The sequence below is a fragment of the Enoplosus armatus genome, chromosome 11 (genome assembly GCF_043641665.1).
Source record: "Enoplosus armatus isolate fEnoArm2 chromosome 11, fEnoArm2.hap1, whole genome shotgun sequence".
In the NCBI taxonomy this organism is placed as follows: domain Eukaryota; kingdom Metazoa; phylum Chordata; class Actinopteri; order Centrarchiformes; family Enoplosidae; genus Enoplosus; species Enoplosus armatus.
The window spans coordinates 7,238,586-7,260,117 of NC_092190.1; the positions used below are offsets into that span (position 1 = coordinate 7,238,586).

At 40.6% G+C, this 21,532-nt stretch overlaps 1 protein-coding gene across 2 annotated transcripts; it reads right to left on the minus strand.

Moving 5' to 3' along the window:
• Positions 1-89: 89 nt before the first annotated feature.
• On the minus strand, positions 90-21,261 carry ppp2r3b (protein phosphatase 2, regulatory subunit B'', beta). 2 transcript variants are annotated; one of them, XM_070914681.1, is made up of 15 exons: positions 21,193-21,261; positions 19,738-20,135; positions 19,413-19,415; positions 9,700-9,885; positions 9,211-9,314; positions 8,456-8,558; positions 6,998-7,072; positions 6,771-6,857; positions 6,103-6,259; positions 5,429-5,477; positions 5,227-5,316; positions 4,945-5,120; positions 3,167-3,285; positions 2,957-3,063; positions 90-1,188 (listed from the first exon to the last, which is right to left on the minus strand). In XM_070914681.1, the coding sequence occupies exons 2-15, from the start codon at positions 20,089-20,091 to the stop codon at positions 1,050-1,052; spliced, it is 1,749 nt and encodes a 582-aa protein (XP_070770782.1). In that variant the 5' UTR covers positions 20,092-20,135; positions 21,193-21,261; the 3' UTR covers positions 90-1,049. The 2 variants fall into 2 exon arrangements, with proteins under 2 accessions (XP_070770782.1, XP_070770781.1); XM_070914680.1 differs by lacking the exon at positions 19,413-19,415.
• Between the last annotated feature and the right edge of the window lie 271 nt (positions 21,262-21,532).

Sequence of the window (21,532 nt, forward strand, 5' to 3'; positions counted from 1 at the left end):
AAACGCCAGAGTATGTTTTCTTTACTCTTCCAAGGCTTTATTATTAATTCAAAGAAAAGCAAAAACATTTTAAAATTGGTTCCTTTTGTTCTGTCAAAGTACATTCAAATTAGGTACTTTATAACATAGAAAAAAGAATCTGTCTAAAACACTTCCCCAAATCATTTACAACACAGCAAGCACCAAATAAATATTTACAGGTATTTATAAATTAATCTCTAATAATCTATAACCCCATCTCACACATACAGTAAGTATCTATGCCATAATGAATACAGGTCTGTACAATATACAGTGTGTGTGTGTGTGTGTGTGTGGCAGTATGAACGCTGTGCTTGTGTGTGTACAGCAGGCTTAACGGTGGCTTGTTTGGCATATACATTAACTTCTCCTTTCAACAAACGACCATTAATGAATTTCTAGAAAACCTTCCGTCATGATCACTGGAATGTAACATTAGCCAATGACTTCAGATGATAATTTGTTCAAAACCTCAATCAAATCAACATGGTTTCTGTCCAAGGGATCCAGGGAGCTCCAGTGTGTAAAGAGTGTGATGTGGCTCATGTGAATGTGATTACACAGTGCTGATGTTCAGATGAAATAACACACTTTGTATCACTTTGTATAAAGCATTACATGCGAATCCCAACTTCTCCTGTGTTAACGTGGGGATGGAGCAAAGGTCTAAATGTCTTGCTTGTGACATCATGAAGCTGTCAGCATGTCAGCTGTGGTGACTTCTTTAAGTGTGACAGGTGAAAATATTAAAGCATCTACTATAGTACCGTAATGTGAAGCACCTCAGACCGCTTCACATTTCCTGTTAGTCAAATTCCTCCAGCACATATGACCTCCAACAGTGTCTCCTGGTTTTGTGTTCACTCCCTGTTTATTGAGTGTGTCCTGTTACGCAGGATGGGAATCGGGCCTGAACCTGCGAATCTCTGGCTTGATGCGATTCATCCACTAACTCTGCTGGTTGAGCTCTGTGTCTGGGAGCGCACAGCGCTCAGCAGGCTTGTGAGAGAACGCTACAGGACCAAGGGTCATTCAAAGTCATCTTCATATTCATATTCATCCAGGTCCAGGTTGCAGTGTGGACTTGGGATCTCAAAGAAGTGTCTCTTTGTCAGACCCAGGTCACTGGAGATGTGCTGCCCTAAAGGGCTCAAAGGATTATCATACCTAAACAGACACATGGAGAAAAAGATCAGTAATATATACAGAGTATATTCCATGTTATCGAAATAGTTGGACATTTGAGAAATTAGCTGATTTGCTTTCTAGCTGAGAGTTAGAGAAGATCAATACAAATCTCGTGTACGGTAAATATGAAAACTACCACCAGAGGCCGGTTAGCGTAGCTTAGCACAAATACTGGAAACAGGGGCAAACAGCTAGCCTGGTTTGTCCAAAGGAAACACAATATGCCTACCAGCACCTCTAAAGCTCACTGATTAACATGTTATATATCTTTGTCTGTTTAATCTGTACAACACCAACGTATAAAAATGATTCTCCGCCGTTTGCCTGGAAGTTATTGCTCCCGGCCAAGAAATAGTCCAGCACATAACCCCTGTAAAACAATGACCTGTCATGTTTACACTTTTTGTTAAACAAACATATAACGTGTAAATTAGAGCGCTTTAGAGGCACTGGTACGTCGGTTTGTTACCTTTAGACAGAGCCGTTTCCCTAGTCTTTATGCTAAGCTAAGCTAACTGGCTGCTGGTGGTAGCTTCACATTTATCACAGGTATGAGAGTGCTGTCAATTCACAAGCGAATAACCATATTTCCCCAAATGTCAAACAGACAGGAGATTTTCAGCAAACCAGTGACTGGAAAGGACAAAGGAGCACAACATAAAGGCATGGACAGAGGTGTTGCAGGAGTAGAGCTTTTTTTTTTTTTTAAGAAGAGGAAGGACAAAAACAGAAACTGTCTGGTTCAAAAACAGACTCCCAGCTCAAAGACACGGCCACATACGCATGCTACTGTGCTGCCTGACAAAACAACTATCTGCTGTCAGCATGTTTGCTCAGATTGGTGGGGTGAGGGTAGAAGCTAGGAGTGGGTTTAGGACGAGACTCGCTAAGAGAGAAGGAGGAGGAGAACACTTAGTCCCTGCCAGTACTCTGAGTGTCTTACCTGCTCTGGTTAGCAGCCTGTCTTTAGAAGTCGGTGGTGTTCCTAAAACCGCCACACAACATACCTGTCAACAGCCTCATCTATCACTGACTGGCTCTCAGAGGGGCTCTGCTGCTGGACATAATGTCAAGTCTTAGCAATGAGACATCAGGCTCTGTTAGTTGGCTATGTAAATGAATATGTTTGTTTGTACTCATCTTGCCCTGATCTTTAACTACTTCAAAAACGGTGTAAGCATTGTTATCTCAGTACATGAACTTTGTACTAAACCCTCACTGTCTCACAGCACAATAGACTTTCTTAAAAATGTGTTCAATTATTAAGACACGTCGAAACGTTTTTTTCTGCAAAAATAGTCAATATTGGTAATGCAGCACCCATAATCATGATAAATATTTGTAATTATCATAGCTAACACAATCAAGGCCTGTATTTATCAACCTTCTAGAAAGGACACGAAAGGTTATTCGCTGGAACTAAAGAATAAGACACATTGACAAACTAACAAAGTGTAGGAATAACCTTTAGAAGCAACTTTAAGTGATCACGTGATTAATCACATGGCAATCACTCAATGATGTATGTTATTCTGCAAAATCATATGCAATTGTGTTCTTCATTTTATTTTATTTTTATCCCCAGTAGCAATTAACACGTGAAATTAACAACAATCTAATATGTGTATAGAATACAAATAGGGATGAAGTTAGAGGAAATTTGCCAAAACTTGAAAGAAAACTTGATTGGAGCAGGAGAGATATCCTGCTGAGATACCCAACAGACCGCGGTTAAAGTCAGACTTACACGTCGTTGCACTGATCGTTGGCAGCCTCCTCAGCCACTAGGATGTCGTACTCCTCTGCAGCATATTTCTCCCAGTCTGAGACCTCCTGGCCGTCTGTCTCCACCTCCTTAAAAACATGACCAGCTACATGATCCACTTGAACTCTGACAGGAGAACAAGACAAGATACTATCTCACATCTGGTGACATCCTATCAGAGCTCAACCTTACCCTTATAACAGAGAATGGGTCCTTCTGCTCGTGGTCCAGGTACTTCTCTATGTTGAAGAAGGTGTCGAAGAAAATGTGGGACAACTTGCACCTTTTAAGGTCCCGCAGAGTGATCTTACCTGGACGGGAGAAAATAGGCACTTTAGACAGGTTTTCAAACACAGACTTACCCAGTGACAGATGATTTATGGCATGGGTATTATTATTAAGTGTTGAAGAGGTCTCACTACAAGGTTTTTAGCCTGATTTTGACATCCAATCGAGCTTTCAAAATTGGCCTGAGACTTGACTGACTCAATAAATGTAGAGTTTTCAGCAATAACAGTCACCCTAGCTCATCTTGATGAGTGTCAGGGGTTAGGAATATGATCTTGACCTACTGATCAAACAAAAAAAATACTGGGCCGCAACATTTCAAACTGGGGGTGCAACTAATTTTTGCTTTCATTATTCATCAATCTGTCAATCATCTTTTTCCAATTAACTGAATTATCTAGTCTCTCAAATGTATGTCTGTAACAAGTTATCTGAGTCAAGTCCTTAAATTGTTTTGGATGAAAAAGGTTTTCAATGCATAAAGATGTGAAAACAAAAAAGGAACACATTTTCAGATTTGAGAATCTGTAACAAGTAAATGTTTGGATTTTTAAATGATTTCCCAAAAAAAGTCATAATTTTCATCTAACTGTTTCAAGACTGTGTCAAATCTAGACAAACTGAAAGGTTGAATTTAAACATCAGGCTGATTTTGCCAGCCTAACCTTCTCATGCAGCTGCTTAAAGCTCAGGGGTGCTGACAGCAAAAGCCCAATCACCTTTAGTTTTAAGTCTTCAAATGAAACTTCCAGAGAGGGAGCCCAGTCTGATGTTTGGAGGCTGCCGCTTAGCTCATACAAAGTTTAAGATGTCCAATTTGCCTTACGATAAGACATAAATGTGCTTTCAAAGTCATGTATAAAAACATAAAATCAACTCCCAACAGATAACTTGTTATCTGATACCTAAAATGGAGCAATGTGATTTGTTATATCTTTGTAGCAGTCAAAAATTCCAGTTTCTGCTTTTGAAAGAGCAAAAAAGAGACTTTTGGTTGATGAGAGAATGAAGTTCTGCATTGACAGTGGCGTTTTAGACATTCTCTTGGTTGTTCATAAAAACTCATCTGATCTACATATTAAGTCAAGCTCCTTGTCATCAAATGTAACATCTCTATCTACAGCGAGTGTTCAACTTCATATGCCTGAACCACCAGACCAGAAATCTCCTAAAGAATGTCACATTTAATGTGAAATTTAAACAGACCTTTAAATCTGTTAAAATTGTAAAAGTTGTGCTGTCAGGACGAGTGCATAGGGAAACATCAGCCTCAAATACTAAGTGAAGAAGTTGTTACATCTCATATTACATGTTATATTACACAGCTCCACTAGCACAGCATACCACCAGGTCGACTAACGGTCACATTCTTGCTGTGGCCATCAATACTAAACATGCATACCCTCACCATGGATGTATTAGTATCTTCTAAACAGCATAGTGGTAAAGTTAAGTGCTGGAGGGAATTTGTTGACGGTGTGCATGACACCAGCAGCTGGCAGCAGGCAGTCCAGATCAGTCAGTCAGTCCCTCATCTATAACTGTTCCCTCAGCTAATGATCAATGCCCCGGCCTGAAAATGTGTATGTGTGTCTGCGACTGTCACTGTTTAAAGAAATGGAACCTGTTAGAGTCTCTGGTGTGTGAGCTCAGAGTGTGTATGAATGTGAAACAGGCCTGACCTTCGACCTCAGGCTTGACAAGGTCCAGCATTTGGCAGAGGCAGTCCTCGAAGGGAAGAGGCTCAATAGCCATGGTCTCCAGCTTCTGACACTGCTCCTCATAGAAGTACTCCAGCTCGTACATGCTGAGCACCCCGTCCCCATCCATGTCCATGCAGCGGAACCAGTACTCTATACTGGATACAGATAAAAAAGGAACAAGCAGCGAGGAGAGGTGCATGTGAGAAAAGACAAAGGCTGTAAAGAAAACAAGATGCAATCAGAGGCTGTGAGTCTTAATACCTGGTGTCAGTCTTCTTGTCCTCCTCAGAGATGAGGAACCAGACAAAGTCAGCATAACTCAGCCGCCCTTCTTTATACACCCGTCTGTCTCTGATGGAAGTGAAATAAATACATAAAATGTGTCTTTTCTAAAACATGAATTGTTCACTACTTAGGATAAGCATCCTTTAAACTCTATTACTTTTTTTTTTTTTTAACTCACCTTGTTACTGTTCCTGAGAATATTCTCTCAATCATCTTATGGGAGAGGGCTGGAAAAAATACAGCAAAGACATTACTTACAATCCAGACTGTTGGAAAAAGTTTTCTCTCTCAGTTAATGTACAACTTTCTCACAACACATGTAATCCATTCTCACAGACTGTAAATCCGGACTGGCTAGTGCAGCTCTTTTTTTATCTTGACAATACTATAAATCCTCTGGTCATCATTTTGACCATATAGTGGTAGAAATTGTTCCAGACATGGCGTCATTCGAGCAGAGTATATACGCTGCTCTCTTATTGATCTTGTGTCTCATTTCCCCCGTCTCACTCACAGACCATCAACCAAGAACATGTGGTGTTGAGTGTGTGGGGAGGAAGCGTCAAAGTCTTTTTCCTGAGTATGTGTTTGTGTGTGAGACCACTAGACTGGACCAAATAAAATTTACAAATGCTTTTTAGTGTTACTTGTCATTTCAGCCTAGTGACTGTGCCAACAAATGCCAGGATGGTTAAGAGGAAAGTTAATTTAGTGTGCATCTCTTGTGTTCTGACAAAGTATCAGCACTTGTCTATTGTTGTTTAAACTGTGTATGTGATGTTAAGTTTATCCAAATACAACAAATTCTGTTTGTGTGTGCTTTCTTGAAGAAAGTGAGGTGTGCTTGTGCACCTTGGTCATTGTGCTGTGCCAGGTCCTTCTGGTCTATGTAGAGGTCATGGTCAGTGTCCAGCTCCCAGAACTTGCAGTAGATGACATAAAAATGTTCATAGGAGAAGAACTCTGTCAGCTGGTTCACGTCCTCTTCCTGCTCTAGCAACGCCACATTCTGGGATGGAAGAATAAGAGTTATTATCAATATACTGTTAATATTAGCCAAACTGTCAGTTCTAAACATCCATAGTAGTTTACAGACCAAGTTCCTTTTTCAAGTAGTTGTACATGCGAAGTTTTCCCGTGCAATGAGGAGTTACACCAGCATTATAGGAGCCCTCACTTTTAGCTTTACCGCCAAATAAAGTGGTTTAGATAATCTGATTAAACTGTTGACATGTTTACAACCTGTCTCATTATCTGACAGCACATGTGTTTTGCACCGTTGGACTTCATTTTAGCAATGCTGCTGTGTTCCCAGATTTCAGCAATTATGTTGGCGAGAACAATGTCATAACAGATAGAAACGATGGCTAAAATTAAAATTTAAAACCTGTGACTGTGCAACTAAAGATAAAGAATTTAAAGAAAATGTAGTGATTTTTAAGTCTGGTGTATTTAAAACATTAAATGTTTAAAAGGACCAGCAAATAATAATAATAATAAAATTAATTTGAGTCATTTACCTGAAGAAAGTTACTTTTCCTGAGCTCAGAACATGTTATCTTTCCAGTCCATGACCGATTCACATTGTAGAATATCCTCTGAATCACCTGTAAAACAGTTGACAGCATCGCATGGATTAAGTTTTGCTCATGCATTATTTAGTTAGACATGACTTTTGAATTTTAATATTTCACTACTTGTAATTTTGCTGTAATAATGTGCTGCTACTTGTGTTATGGTAGTATACCGTGGTGATGTATCGTGAGTGAAAGTCCGGTGCCTCCTTTAGAAAGGCCAGGCCTGCGTGCGAGTTCACCACATCCTGAAAACATAAAGCAAAGTCAGCTCACTTTGTCTCTACTTCCATAACAAACCCCACAAAACTAACGAACACAAATGCAAAAGAGCAACTCAGTGACATGCTGCCTCTACAATAACAAATACATATGTTCAGTAAATTTCTGCAGTTACGTTCAGAGAAGAGTTTAATGGCAAACCACATGTGTCTTGCTTTTTTGGTAGACGGAACACATGACAGTCAGAGTTGACATATAAATGCTTACTTATTCAAACATAAGAAGTTGTCAGTGTCTATCTAGATCACTCTGTCATGCCATATGCTTTATGAATTGTGCTATGACAAGAAAAGGCTCCAGGCCTTGCTGGGAGAGGCCATCAAATTTAGATGTCTCTTTGAAGTCAGAAAACACTGGGTCAACTGGTTTTGAGATGAGCTTAAGCTTCTCTGGTTTGACAGCAAAGTTGTGAGAAGGCCAGAGAAAAGACATTTGCTAGAGCTCTTAACCTTCTCTCCTTCCCCATGCCATAAAGTCACAGGGGGTGTGCTGCATTTCAAATGAACTATAGCTATTTTCCTGCCATGAAACTCCCCCATGTCTTTTCTTTATTCTACCCCCATTCTCTTCTGCTGGGGGAAAGAATTGTTGACATAAATGCGAAGGCGGCAATGAAATTAAAAGGCCTTATTTCAGGGCAGCCGTCGCGCCTCTTTGACTCTTACTGTGAGAAATTAAATCATAGAGAAACACATAAATCACAGGGCACAGGAAACAGGCGGGGACAGTCAAATCTACTCCACTGCAATCCGCCTTTCATTCATCAAAACAGTCAAAGGCGATTCGCGGAGTGGAACCATACAAATTAAACAGCGTGTGCCACAAGGCATCTCTGCTGGTATGCTAACGGGTGTTCAGTGCAGCCCAGCCGGTCCTGCCAGCATAAAAATGAATCAGGTGTAGGGCGGGGCCAGTGTGGCGCACCAACAGCTTGTCAGGGGGAAATGAGAATACAAACAGCCAGCACAGCAGGTCCACATGGTGAGACTGACCAAACAGTCAATTAGACTATGAAACAATGTGATAAATCTGTGTGCATGTTTTCTGGGATTATTTTGGTGCTATAATGTGTATATTACATGAGACCCATTTCCATTTCCATCTCCCCTTGGCTAATTTCTGCTCAGCTTGAGTCTGCACCAATGGAACCTTCCTTCAGTTTACTCCCCACCACTATATTACTGGCTTACAGTAACGTCCCTGAATTAGCCCTCGACCACACGAAAAAGCACGGCTTCAGCAGGGCAGTCCAAAAATTAAGTCCAGTTCACACCACCCAAGCCAATGAAATGTTGCCATCCCGCATTGCCAAGTCCAACCCCTCTCCCTGGGTGTGCTGCAGCCAGTACCTGCAGGAATGGAATAAAGTCGTCTTGTTCCAGGTAATTACAGCCAGGCTTGGCCAAGAGGTGCACAAATTTAGAAGCGTCATCGTGACAGGTCTGCAGAGTTCTGGAGAAGAAAAGAGAGAACAGATGGTTGCAAGGTTACTCCCTCTTTCACTCTTTGTGTTCTCCCCATCCTTTTTTTAATCATTCTTTCAAGAGCACAAGTTTGAAGTTGTTCCCCTCAAAAGTGCAAGTGCAGGTATAATGCATTCTGAAATTAGGATTCTGAATGGCTGCCTGGTGATTAGAAGCGTTGAGTGTTATGGTAGCAACGGGGAAAAAATGCAAGTGTCTGTTGTGGCCTCTCATCTAAGAATGGCTCAGTCATGAGCTCAAGTCAAAGGCCAGGTCTGTCCAGTTCTCTGGAGGCTCACACATTAATACAAGAGCATGCCTATTGCATACAACAACGCACAGCTAAGCGCACAGCCGCCATTACAAAAGCCCTATGGTATTCCTTTCAAGAGACTGAATGAATGTTTTCGTTCAAATACTATATATGCCCAGCAATTACTCCCTTGTGGGCATTTGTGAGGCCTCTGTGATCAATGATTTCTGTTTAAAAATGAAAAGGAAAATGTCATGATAGCAGAGAGCTGCATGAGGCATCTGTAATCTCAACAAGTGGCCATCATTGTTCAAAGGACATTGTATGAGCCATTTGGCTGTTAGTATACTAGTGGTCCAGTGAGAATAAAAAGGAGCCATTGTCTTACTTTCTCCACATAGCCACAAACTTGTGAACGGACACGAAGCCGGTCCTGTCGCCTCCAGCCGAGCAGAACAATGGCATTTTCCAGTAAAGAGGACACTCACAGGCCTAAGGAGACAAGGAGGCAAGAGAGATGAGGCAGTGTGTGGTGTGGATATAGATAAGAGAGATGGGAAACATTAAATAAGCTCTTAAACTTCCTATACATGTGGTCTTTAATGCAGAAAAGAACAGCACAATGACACTTGACACTGTTGTTGACAACTGAAAAGTAGTGCAGTGTTGCATCACTTAAAAGACTTCCCTGAGGAAACCTAGCTGTCACTCAGGTTCCCCTCAGGACATTGCTCACATTCCTCGGGGTAACGGAGATAATATTTTCCAAGAGTTTTAGAAATCAGCAAACATTCATAAAGTCAGGAGCTAAATGGCACTAAGGAAAATAATTTGCTGGGTGGCAGCTGAACCTCCATGCTACAAATCACGTCCTCACCTTGGCAACCTGCCCCATGTCCTCAATGGTGGCCCTTTCATTTGGGAATTGGGAAAATATTTTCTCAATTTTGGAAATGAGGCTGTCGATGTTGAGGTTGGCTTGGGGCCGGCCCAGTGGGAAGTAAAACTTTGGAATGCTTTCACTCAACGCTGTGTTGACGGGCTCCTGCGTCCTCACCTGGGCCTGAGACAAACACACAGAAAAAAAAAACTGTTAGCCACTGATGCTAGCAAACGCTAACATCTCACACCTTCCAGCATGTGCTAATGCTCGCCTTAACACAAACTCTACACTGCTGGCACTATAACCACACCTATCAGCAGCCCCAAGGTCCATCAGGGAAGAGGTGGGACTACTCAGCAATCATAATTATCCATTTACCTGTAATAGATACACCTGTGATTCACATTTCCTCTAATAGGTCGACACTCTGTAATATATTTTAATTGAGATGCATCAACTGACATTAATATGTGAAGAATGTTTTAACTGCCAATCATTTTAGTCTGTTGGGAATGTAAAGACTATATTGAACAAGACAATACTAATAATACTACTACTACTAATAATAAGGCTGAGGACTTCATTCATAAGTAACATCTATATATGGTAATCTACTGACAGTTGTACTACTCTATTTTTTATATGATAAGCATTTAAACATACATAAATAAGTTACAGATGTGACCCATCATAGTTAAGTCAACTAATTGGTGTAATTGGTGTATGTTTCGGTATCTTAAAAGGAGGAATGAGTGGAAGTAATCAGTCATTACTGGAAGATGATCATCACATCTGTGGCATCACAATAATGTTTACATATATTTTGATCTAACTGTAAACAAAATGGTAGCTCTAAACAACATGAGATATAGTAACACAAGAAAAACACAACATTTGACTTACTCATGTTTACAAGATCAGTAATGTTTAAAAGAGACCAATATTTCCAACTGTCAATAGAGGAGAACACAGAATGCTTATATTTAATTTATGTGTCAAACTCTTTGTGCTATGATCCATGTTAATATATTTGTAAATTATATGCTCAACAAATACTGACGGGATCTTTAATAAGTACAATAGAACAGAAGACATTTTGACAAATAATGATAGAAGGAAATTAATAACATTATTGATGGCTCATTCAAGTGTCCTAGTAAGCCATGACTGTGTGTCAGCCTGCACAATATCCTGACCTTGGAACTGACACACCTGAATCGAATACTGGCATTATTAATGTTATTACACCTGTGCCTTTTATGCTATGGCATGTCAAAGTGTCTGCTGTGAAGAGGCCTATTCATTAATGATAAATGTGTGTTCCCTTAAAAAAAAAAAAAAAAGAGAGCAAGCCAACTTGGCTAGGTGATGCATGTGTCTGTTAGTACAGTTTAGGGTCTGTCAACTTTGAACCAAGGCTAAGCTCTCAATTCTTTTTGTACCTGACCAACTCAATTCAAAGTGCCACACTTCTCATTAACACAGAAACCTTTCAATATGTCAGCGCTTGGACATATCTGTGTGTGTCCTTTTAACAACTTCTGCCTCGGACCCAAAATAATAGCTTTGAGGGGTTTCCAGCATATGCTATTAAGCTCTATAATCGTGGGCTCATATATTCATGTAATGATACATTTGATTCCAAACCAGTATGTTTTACCACGCTAACTGAGCACAGCTGACATACTGTGAGGAGATCATATTCATTGATAAAATCTCCACTGGGTGTCTTGCTGTAGAAGACATGAATCAGTGAAGATATTGTCATAGCCAGAATGCATTAGGATCCAAATGTGTTGTTATGTTGCACATATTAGCCAGTTACTAAAAACAGCTTGAGCAGTCAATCGTCATCTCATACCCAAAGACTATTTACATGACTCAGGAATTTGCTAACTGGATCAGTCTCCATGGCCTTTAATAATCATATAAACAGACCACATACACACAGTCCTCTGCTAAGAGATAAAAATACCATCTTGTTGTTTTTTTGGTCCAACACATTCAACACTTTGTTCTTACCTCTAGATTTCAAAGAGCCTACATATTACCAACATGATCAAAAACCATAAAATTATGGAGTAGAACAAAAGGGGGGTAAATCTGTCCATGCCCATTTCTACATGTATATGTATCAACACTGATTGAAATTGTTCTGCTGTATTGTCAGTGGTATATTATCGGCTCATTATCTGCTGTATTATCTGCTCAATCTAACCTGATAAAACGATAAATGCTGCTGATCCTCTGCTCTTCTCTGTCCTGTGTGTTGGTGTCAGCCATGGCTATAAAAGGACATAAACATCTCCTGTTGCCCTGCCCAGCACTGTCCCCCCTCTCTCTCTCTTGCTTCATGCTAACCGCTAGCAGAGCTCTTGAGCACAACCACTAAGCCCCATGACATTTTGCACATCCACAATGATGTGGTCTGAAAGACAGTAAAGCGGCTGAGCACATCATACCACAAAAGATGAGACATCATCCAATAACTGAGGTTCACATCTCATATTGTTCTGTACAAAGAAAGAATACCATGCTCCCAAATAACTGCAGAAGTAAATCACTATCATAAGTGGATACGATGTCACAACAATCACAATTCTTATGGCACATTAGTGTGTGTAACCAATTTGATGAAAGTTTTAGATATGCATAGAGAGAGTGTTCATATGTCCTCACTTGTCCAAGATGCAACTGGCTCCAACAATACCTATAGTTTCACTGTGTTAAGAATAATTAGTAACACTGAGGAAAAGGTACAATTACTGTAGTTTAACAGTGGCTTGTAATACAGCAGATTTGTAATAATTCAATCTGAATACCAAGATTTGAAGCCCACAAATACCAGTCCACATTAATAGATGTGCGCACTGGCTGACAGGCCAGCAAAGCCTGTAAGGTAGAGGGTACACTCATACAAACACCTGCCTGTCCTTGCTGGAAGGCTCTGAGCCTCTTCTTGAACCGAGAGGGCAGAACAAAGTCACAGCCGCGTGCCAGCAGAGCCAACTCCTTCCTCAGGTCAGGGTCCTGACGCAGAGACAGCTCCCTCATCCTCATCCTCGCTCCAGACAGCACGGGGAACACATATACACAAACACAACACTCAATCCAGTGTTATCCTCTTGACTGTACAAATGACTCAGTACCAGTCAGCACTGTAAGCAAAAGGCAGTGGCAGCAGTGGAAGTCCTCTGTGCCTGTGTCCCTGTGATTGTCCTCTGTCAGAGTGAGAGCCTCTTAATGCAAGGGAGCAGCTGCTACTGTGACTCTCTCTCCCATTCCAGATCTGGTCGCACAATCTCAGCTCTGCCTGCTGCTCTGTCCTAGTCGTATAACGTGCACATACGCACACACACACTGCACAGGGTCAGGGAGCCCTTGCCTCAAAGCTGCTGGGGAGATAAGAAGTGACGGGGTGTCTGTGTGTGGGAGTCACTTAGTGTATGTGTGGGATGGGAGGGGTGTGTGCAATGGATCTGCCCTTTCCAGTTTGCATTCCTCAGTGCTCATGGAAGGTTATGTAAAGAGACAGACCTGTTGTTGCAGCTTGCAGCAGCTACAGAAGCCAACTGAGAGATGCACGTCAATACCGTAATGACACACTGCTCATGCTCACTGGCTTCCTTTCTGAAAAGCTCCCACACTATCAAAAACTTCAGAGAGCCCCCCCCCCCCCCCCCCAACTGGACAGTACATAGACACACTAATGTTTTAACTAAAATAAAACCCCTGAAGTGATGGAATATAATGAAAGCCACATGTTACTTCTGCTAAATCTGCCTACATACATTACTAAATCTGCCTGAAAGTATGAATCACAAGAACAGCAGGCAGACTTAATGAGGCGTTGGCAAATAAAGAAAACAGCCATGGTATGACTACTTAATAATATATAACAAGAGTGGAGGTCAAATCGTCAGATGATACACACATGACAGTAAGACATACTGTAAATATAATCAAATGTTCTGCTTCCGACTTTATGGTGGTCTTTGTTTTGCCTTTCCTTTGCAAGCTTGGGCTGCCAGCCATTCCACATCTTATTATAGTTGATGGGCAATAGGGGGGGGGGGGCGCATGTCAAATTCAAAGAATGATGACCGAACCAGACTGCACCTATTAAAAGCACCAGCAAGCACTGTTTGGGCAATCCAAGAAACTAGATCTGGAGAAACAAGGGTGTATCTTTAGTCCTCAAACAAACATCCACTTCCGGTTGCTGCTGTCCTGGAGTGATGGCAATTACCTCAATTCTCCATGAATCTGCTGATCTAACAGCTCTGGGGTTGCCTTCACTGCACTGCCTGTACACAGGGAAAGCCCAACACCTACCTGTATATGCCTGCTGATGTAAATGTTAATTAAACAGAAATGGTACAGAGATGTCCACATCAGCAGACTACGTAAATAAACCTGCATCTGTTAATGTTATTGTTATTTTACACAGAAAGTGAAAGCACCCCCATAGTACTTTTAGATGACAGGATCACAAAGTCCACAGTTTTCCACTGCTTTCTGCTCAAACCCAGTTCCTGTTCCTGTTATCCCCCACACAGGACATTGCACATGCTTGATAAGCTGCTTGTATGATGGCTTTTCACACTGGCTGCCTTTTGTTCATGCTCATCAATTCAAACCAAATATGGAAAGGAAAACCCTGAGGCCAAAATAAAACCTGGTAGATCACATGAAACGGGTGGAATACTGTTCCGTCTGTTTTTGTGTTTGAGCAAACAAATCCTGAATCTGAAAGTGTGTTCCATAAACAGAGGTATCACAACACAGCAGGGATAATGATGTGCTGGTTTACATATGAGGCAGAAGCCCCGTTGGGCTTTTAAAATCCAGGCACACATGGTGTGAACAGCAACAACACGGACGCAAAAACATACACAGTTTCTGAATGTAAGCTTCCTACAGGATTGTATGAAGTATGTGCCTTTTTAATAACCAGAATGGATGAGCTCCAGCAAGCATCATCACTAACCAAATCATCTTATAGCCACTGCAGGCAGGTTGTCCAAACAACATGACCCGCCGAGGGAACTATCAGTCAGACAGGCTGCTAAAGTACTGTGTCCATACTCTAATGGGTCACTGTGACAAACAGAAAAACATGACAACCCAGGCTGACCCTCCAATATGTCCAATCTGTAAACTAAATCTGATTTACACAGAAACATGTGTCCAGTCATGTTCACTTCATTACATAATGGATGATGAGATTATGAAACTCTGTCTGGAGTTAGCGACTATTGGCAGGTTTAGATGTTTTGAAGTCCCAGCAGTCAGATGACTATTCACAAGTTGTTGAGCTTCAATCGAAATGGAATTCAACACTGTTGCTTTAAAACTGTGATATTCAAGAGACAACATGCAGAGCAGACAGGCAACAATTTGATCAAAACTCCCCAGAGGGCTTCCCTTAACTGTCAATAAAAGCATACATGGTGTCCCACAGATACCATGTTCGACTGGCTTCAGTATCAGCATCACTAACATGATCGAACCAGTGGCTTGAACCATCTCATGACAGTGGGATAGAGCCACAACTGGTTCACAGCACGGGTACAGAGCCAATGCTGCAGTGAAATCCAGAAATCTCCAGCTCAATCCACCACAATCAGATGTCTGAGACAGGGATTTGGGATACATGTGAATGTGGGCCAAAAATAGGCCTTGATAACTGACAACATGGTGGGCTCAGGGTAGGCCAACAAGTAGGACATGATGTGAGAAGATCAGCTTGCTTGTATTAGAGTAATAATGCAAAAGCAGAGTTGGACAGTTATCATGGAGCTTTGTTGAAAAATCCATGTAGCCTACACGGCACCAGATGTGGAGCAAAGGGTCAGAACACTAAAGGAAGAAGCTGCCGATAAGGAGTTATAGTACATAGGGACCCCCACACTTACCCAACAGTGTATAGTAACTACTAGGGCTGCAACTAAAGATTATTTTCATTATTGATTAATCTGCCGATTGTAATCAGTTAATCGTTTAGTCTATAAAATGTCAAAACATTGCAAAATATGCTCATCACAATTTCCCAAAGCCCAAAGTGATGTCTTAAAATTATTTCTTTTCTCTAAACAACAATCCACAACCCAAAGACTCTTCATTTACTATCATAAATGGCAAAGAAAAGCAGCAAATCCTTACATTTAAGAAGCTGGAAACAGCAAATGTTTGACATTTTTGCTAGAAAAATTACTGAAACGCTTAATTGATTATTAAAATAGTTGTCAATTAATTTTCTTTTGATTGACTAATCGATTAATCTTTGCAAATTTATATGCAAATACTGAAAGTTTATAGTTTATAGCGATTAGTTGTTAGAGACAAGGTCAAGTGAATTCGACCTATTTTTTTATTGCATTTTCCATATTTTATTTTAAATATATATGTATAAAGTTTGCTAAAATGATATTTAACACTGTAATTTGGCTTTATAATGACTGCAGTTTCCCAAAAGTATTTACTGTCTTGGAAAACAAAAATTACAAAAGATTACATTATCTTTTCTTTCAAGGGTTTTCACTTCTGACTGTCCAAATGATGTGGCTGTATATTGAACAAGACATTTGTGTTCAGAATTAGAACTTTATAATGGGATGAAGCTGCACAAACAACAAGTCAGTTGAGACTACTGACAAAACTATGGTAAGGAAATTCAAATCTAAAACAGTAGATCACGTTTCATAAAGTAAAAAAACAAAACAAAACAAAACTGGAATTTGGCTCAAATCCTATGAATGAATGCATATTGCACCTCATATTTCTTTGTGCTATCTCACATAAGGCCTAGACCAGCTGAGTCCTAGCCGAAACCCAAGATTTACAATTCTACACTTTATATTCTCAAGTCACCAAGACTCCAAAATAAAAGGACTTGTGGGAAACAGTTTAACACCTGGTTCTCTCTGACAGGTCAGGCAACATAACGTGACCCTAGACCCCTGCCTCAAATAGCTTCAATGTTGCTGAGCCCAACCAAGCATGTTATAAAAATACATCTTGAAAAATATCCTCAGATCCTTAATGCAGACGCTGAGAACAGACAAAAAAGTAAACCCTTGTTTACTTACTGTTTCATATTACTAAAACTATTGAGTATCTGTGTGTGTGTGACCTATTGCACTTCTACCACAGAAGAAAGTTTGAGCTACAGAGCAGAACTGAGAGCCAAGTCTTCATGGGGAGCTGATATTTACTGTACATAGTGTAAATAAAAAGATATACGACCACATATTCTGACAATGAGCAGCATCTAACAGAAGTTGTTTCAGAGTAAATTACACAGGATGAATGCTGCCACACCTCATCTCACTGGCAGAGTTCTGGGTATCTAATGCCAACACAAGGGAACGAAGGCTATGTATATCAGTGTCTGATGTCAAAGTCAGACCAGCTGTTCCAGGCTCCACCGGCGTGACATAAATTGAATTTTTGAGTAATCCTTTGAAGAATGCATCTGTATGCAGGAATTCATTTTGTTGTCTTAAAATAGAAGTTTTACTTTATACAACCTCACAATCCCTTTAATATTGAGTGGCACAGTGTGGACACATGCCATGACACATAACAGTAGAATACACTAACTGTCCAGCAGTTGCTTTTTATTCATCTGGAGTGGCATGGTGGCATTAGGGGCCAAAGGTCACTGGGAGGGAAGAGACATGGATGTGAAAATGAAGTCTGTCAAACCTCTTAAGGGCTCATGTTAAAACAGACAAGACATATAGCTCTTGGTAAAGAGCCAACTGATCACTCTTGTGAGAAACACCAAAATCTAAATCTAAATCTAATGCTTTTCTTCTTTTACATCCTCTTCCTCCTGTGTTCAGGCTGTTTTAGCAATGAAACATTTCTCATCGGGTCACAAAAAGCCCTTGGTAAGACTATGTTTGTATCTCCACCTAGACCTGCGATATTCTGTTGTATAAAAGATCAAAAACTGTGATGAAGCTTTAATTTTTAAACATTCTAGTTTGCTACATTTGCCTGAAAGGAATGGAAAAGAAAACATGACGGACTTTTTAATCTTTTTGGTCTGTACCATTTTTCTATATGCTTTATGAGTAATCTATGAAATGTGCTAAGGACATGAGGGTCTGAAAATCTGATTATGTAAGTTATGTGAATTAGTATTCTCTGTAGCAGTAGTGTTTGAAAATATATTCTGGATCTGGTTTATATTGATTTGTGGTTACTTGCAAGCCCATGCAGCTGTGTGTAGTTATATGCATAACACAATAATAAAAACCTCATCATCATCTTCCAAGACACAATTGCCTGGCTCTGAGTCTAACATTAGGTCTAGCTCTCCAGCCCTGGTGTTTCAGTCAGAGCGAGTACACATGTCGCACCAGTGACCACTTGAACGCCTCCTCATGCCTGTCTTTAGCATGTCAACAACATGTAGAAGGCGGAGTCTCTGAGAGCACGTGCCCCCAGCTGTTTGGCTGCCTCACTATGCTCACAACTTCTCATCTTTACAGAGTGTGAGTCCTTGAACAGACACACAAAACATTTTGAGCTGTTTAACTGCTTTGTGAGGCTCGATTTATTCTAGAATCAAAGCAGCCCAAAGCAAAAATCCTATTTACCTCTGGAGAGCCCAGTCACAGCACAATAAGATCTGCAACACACAGGCTGAGAGGAGAAACCAGAGTGCCAGGGATAGGCTAGGTTCAGACACTCCCACCTCTCATACCACACTAATTCATGGGTGAGGCCTGAACATTTGGAAAGTATTTGACTAATAATCACTACATATGCCTACAGACACGGAGGCTCCACTATGATAGTGCAGGGTGGACAGCCCTTCAAAGCCTTTGATCCTATAGGCTACTCAGCAGCCTCTTGTGGTCAGCCTGGGAAAATAAAGATCCCAGAGGATACACTCGGGCCAATTTGTTTGAGAAACTAGGTATTGAAATCTATCTACCAGTCAAGATGGATTAACTAAACTAATTAAAGCCCATCTAAACAGGATTGAAAAATGTTCAACTTTGGGGAAGTTAGTGCTAAAAAAGAAAAAGACTGCAGCAAACAGCAATTATCGTTGCTACCAACATGAAAGATGCTGTAATCGCATTGAAACACAGACAAACATGGGGTTAAGCAAAAAAGATCAACCATAAACTCAGTAACACTTTTCACAGCAGACATTTTGACCTGTCATAATAGGAAAAGCAAAGGTGTTACTCATAATATTAACGTTGGCTCTGCTCTATTCAAGTGTCCCAGTGAACCATGACAGTTTGTGAAAATGGCCTATTGTCACGCCCTTGTATGTATATAAAAAGTAGGTTTCGATTTTATGGTTGACAGCTAAATGTTTTCTGCACAACAACACAACATCTAAAAAAACAAATGAATACCCCCTGCTTTCTGCAAGTGTAACAAATCCTTATCTCACATCAAGTGAAGTTAACAAGCAAGTTAAAGTGCTTGTTGTTAAGGTGGTTATTAACTTAGCTTCAGAAATATGGAATTAATTCCAGGCTATTATGTTGTAATGCATCACAATGTACAGGTGTACGGAATAAACTGGTAATTGAGTGGACAGTCTACTAAAACACAATATAACCATTTTGATCTACATGATGGATAAGAATTTGGGATTAAATTATATTCAATGTACATTGCAAAATAATGATATAACCTGCCTCTCTACCCTTTGATTTTACTACTAATACCTGCTGAGACAGAGCTTACTGAGAATATGATTTGGAACACACCCTCAAGTCATAGGTACCTCAGGTGGCTCTCGGAAGAAGGCTGAAACTGTAGGACACACCTTAGTTTTTATGTTATCAACAGCAACCTTGGATGAGAGCCATGTGGCATAATATCTTAAGAAACAAAATCTTGTTTAAACCTGTAAAACTGTTTCATAACAGTTAACAGGATAACTGGGTCATGAATGATGGCCATGAGCGACGAGATACATGCTTACGGAAATATAATGTCAACCTAAATGTTGTTCAATCTATTAATTTACTGATTCGATAGATAATTTACCTTTTTTGTGCTGACAGACCTCCGTAGTACTCTGCCATTGGGTCCAGTCACTCTGGTATTACTGCTACTGCCAGAGGGCAAGGTACTGGCCGATGGGGGGCTGGAGGGAGTACTGAGGGGAGCAGGCTTCTTCTCTGCCAGGTTCTTTTGGGATGCCACATTGTTATTCTCATTGAAGGTCAACAACCTTTTGTCCTGGGCCTCCCCACTGCTCATATCAATGTGTCGTCCACTTTTGATTAGGTCAAGATAATCTTTGAGTAGTGACTGGGTTGCAGGATCACTCAACCAGTTTAGGAAGAGCTCATCCACCTTCATTTTAAGAACTGGCTGGAGGACTTGTGGTGACGGCATTTTGCAGAATATTACTTAATGGCTTCTCTGACAAACATGTCAACCTGTGAAGAATAAAGAGTACCATTAACATCACAGTACACCACTCTGGTTCACAACGACACTGAAGTTAGCCCCCGATTCAGCAGTTAAGGGAAACTTCACTTAGATTGCTGAGGGACTGATCCTCCATTTTTTTGCACCTCTTACTGTTGTGAAAGCATGTTAGGTAAAGCCTTAATGCTGTCTGTAACCTGCTTTCAAATTTGTGAAACCTTTTTTATTTGTGAAAATGCTAAAAAGGGAGATTTCACTGCTTTATTCAAATCTAGACCACATTGGACCAGGTCTCTTTCTAAAACCACTATACACAAAAATAATAAAAGTTTCACAAATTTGAAAGTGGTTTCAGACAGCGTTAAGGCTTAAACTAAAATGTCTAACACGCTTTCACTAGAGTAAAAAGAGGTGCAAAAAACTGAGGATCTGTCGCTCAGCAATGTAAGTTCAGTTTCCCATAACTTTCACCTTCACTGCCGAATCGGAGGCTTCGAATCGGAAACTGACTTCAGCGTCGTCTCTGATTCAGTATTTCCAGCACAACTTCGACTAATAAGTCGACACTGTACAATCGAGGAGCTGGTCGCCTTACTATAAATGCAGTGACAAGTAGAAAACAACATGTGCAGTAACTTGGTGTCAGCCGTCCTTGCTTTGAATACACACCAAACACTCACTAGCGTTATTGAATTTTAGCGCGAATCAATGACTAAGCCCACAGGCAAATGTAAACGTAGTAAACCAACCCACTTTGACCCCTGTAACGTTAGCTATTTTTAACTCCATTGTCGGAAATACAGCTGCTTAAAGTCATTATTTGCTTAACGAGCGTCACGTAAAGCTGCCAGACTACTTAGGAAAGAGAAGCCCCGCTGGAGGGTCGACAGAGTTGGTAAAGACTACGAGCAGCAGACAACAACAGTTTGTTAGCTAGGATAGCTTTAGCAAGCTAACGTTAGCCGGCTAGCTAAGTACTATCTTGGAGTGAATGGACCAAATGCATTGATATGACTCTACATTACTTCTCTCACAAGCGAAGATGGTGCACGCATGTCTATTTACCTGTGAATTACAAAAGTAACGCTGTATCTCCGGTGCTCATTTCGACGGGAAAAACGCAGAGCAGGCATGCGCAACTTCTCCGGCTCACGTTCCCTTGGTAACCACACAGTGCTAACGCGAGACCTTTCGCAGGGTGAAGGTTCATCACAACACAGCGGTTTAACGTACTTTCACCGCCCACCTGTTAAAAATCCGCTTCATAGCGGTGTACAAATATATTCCTCCTCTCCTTATTTTTCCTCATTACAAGCCTCAGTACTGAAGAAGTATTCAGAACATTTACTTACTAAATTGTAAAAGTATCAATACTGGGGTTTAAAATAATCTATTTCAAGTCCTG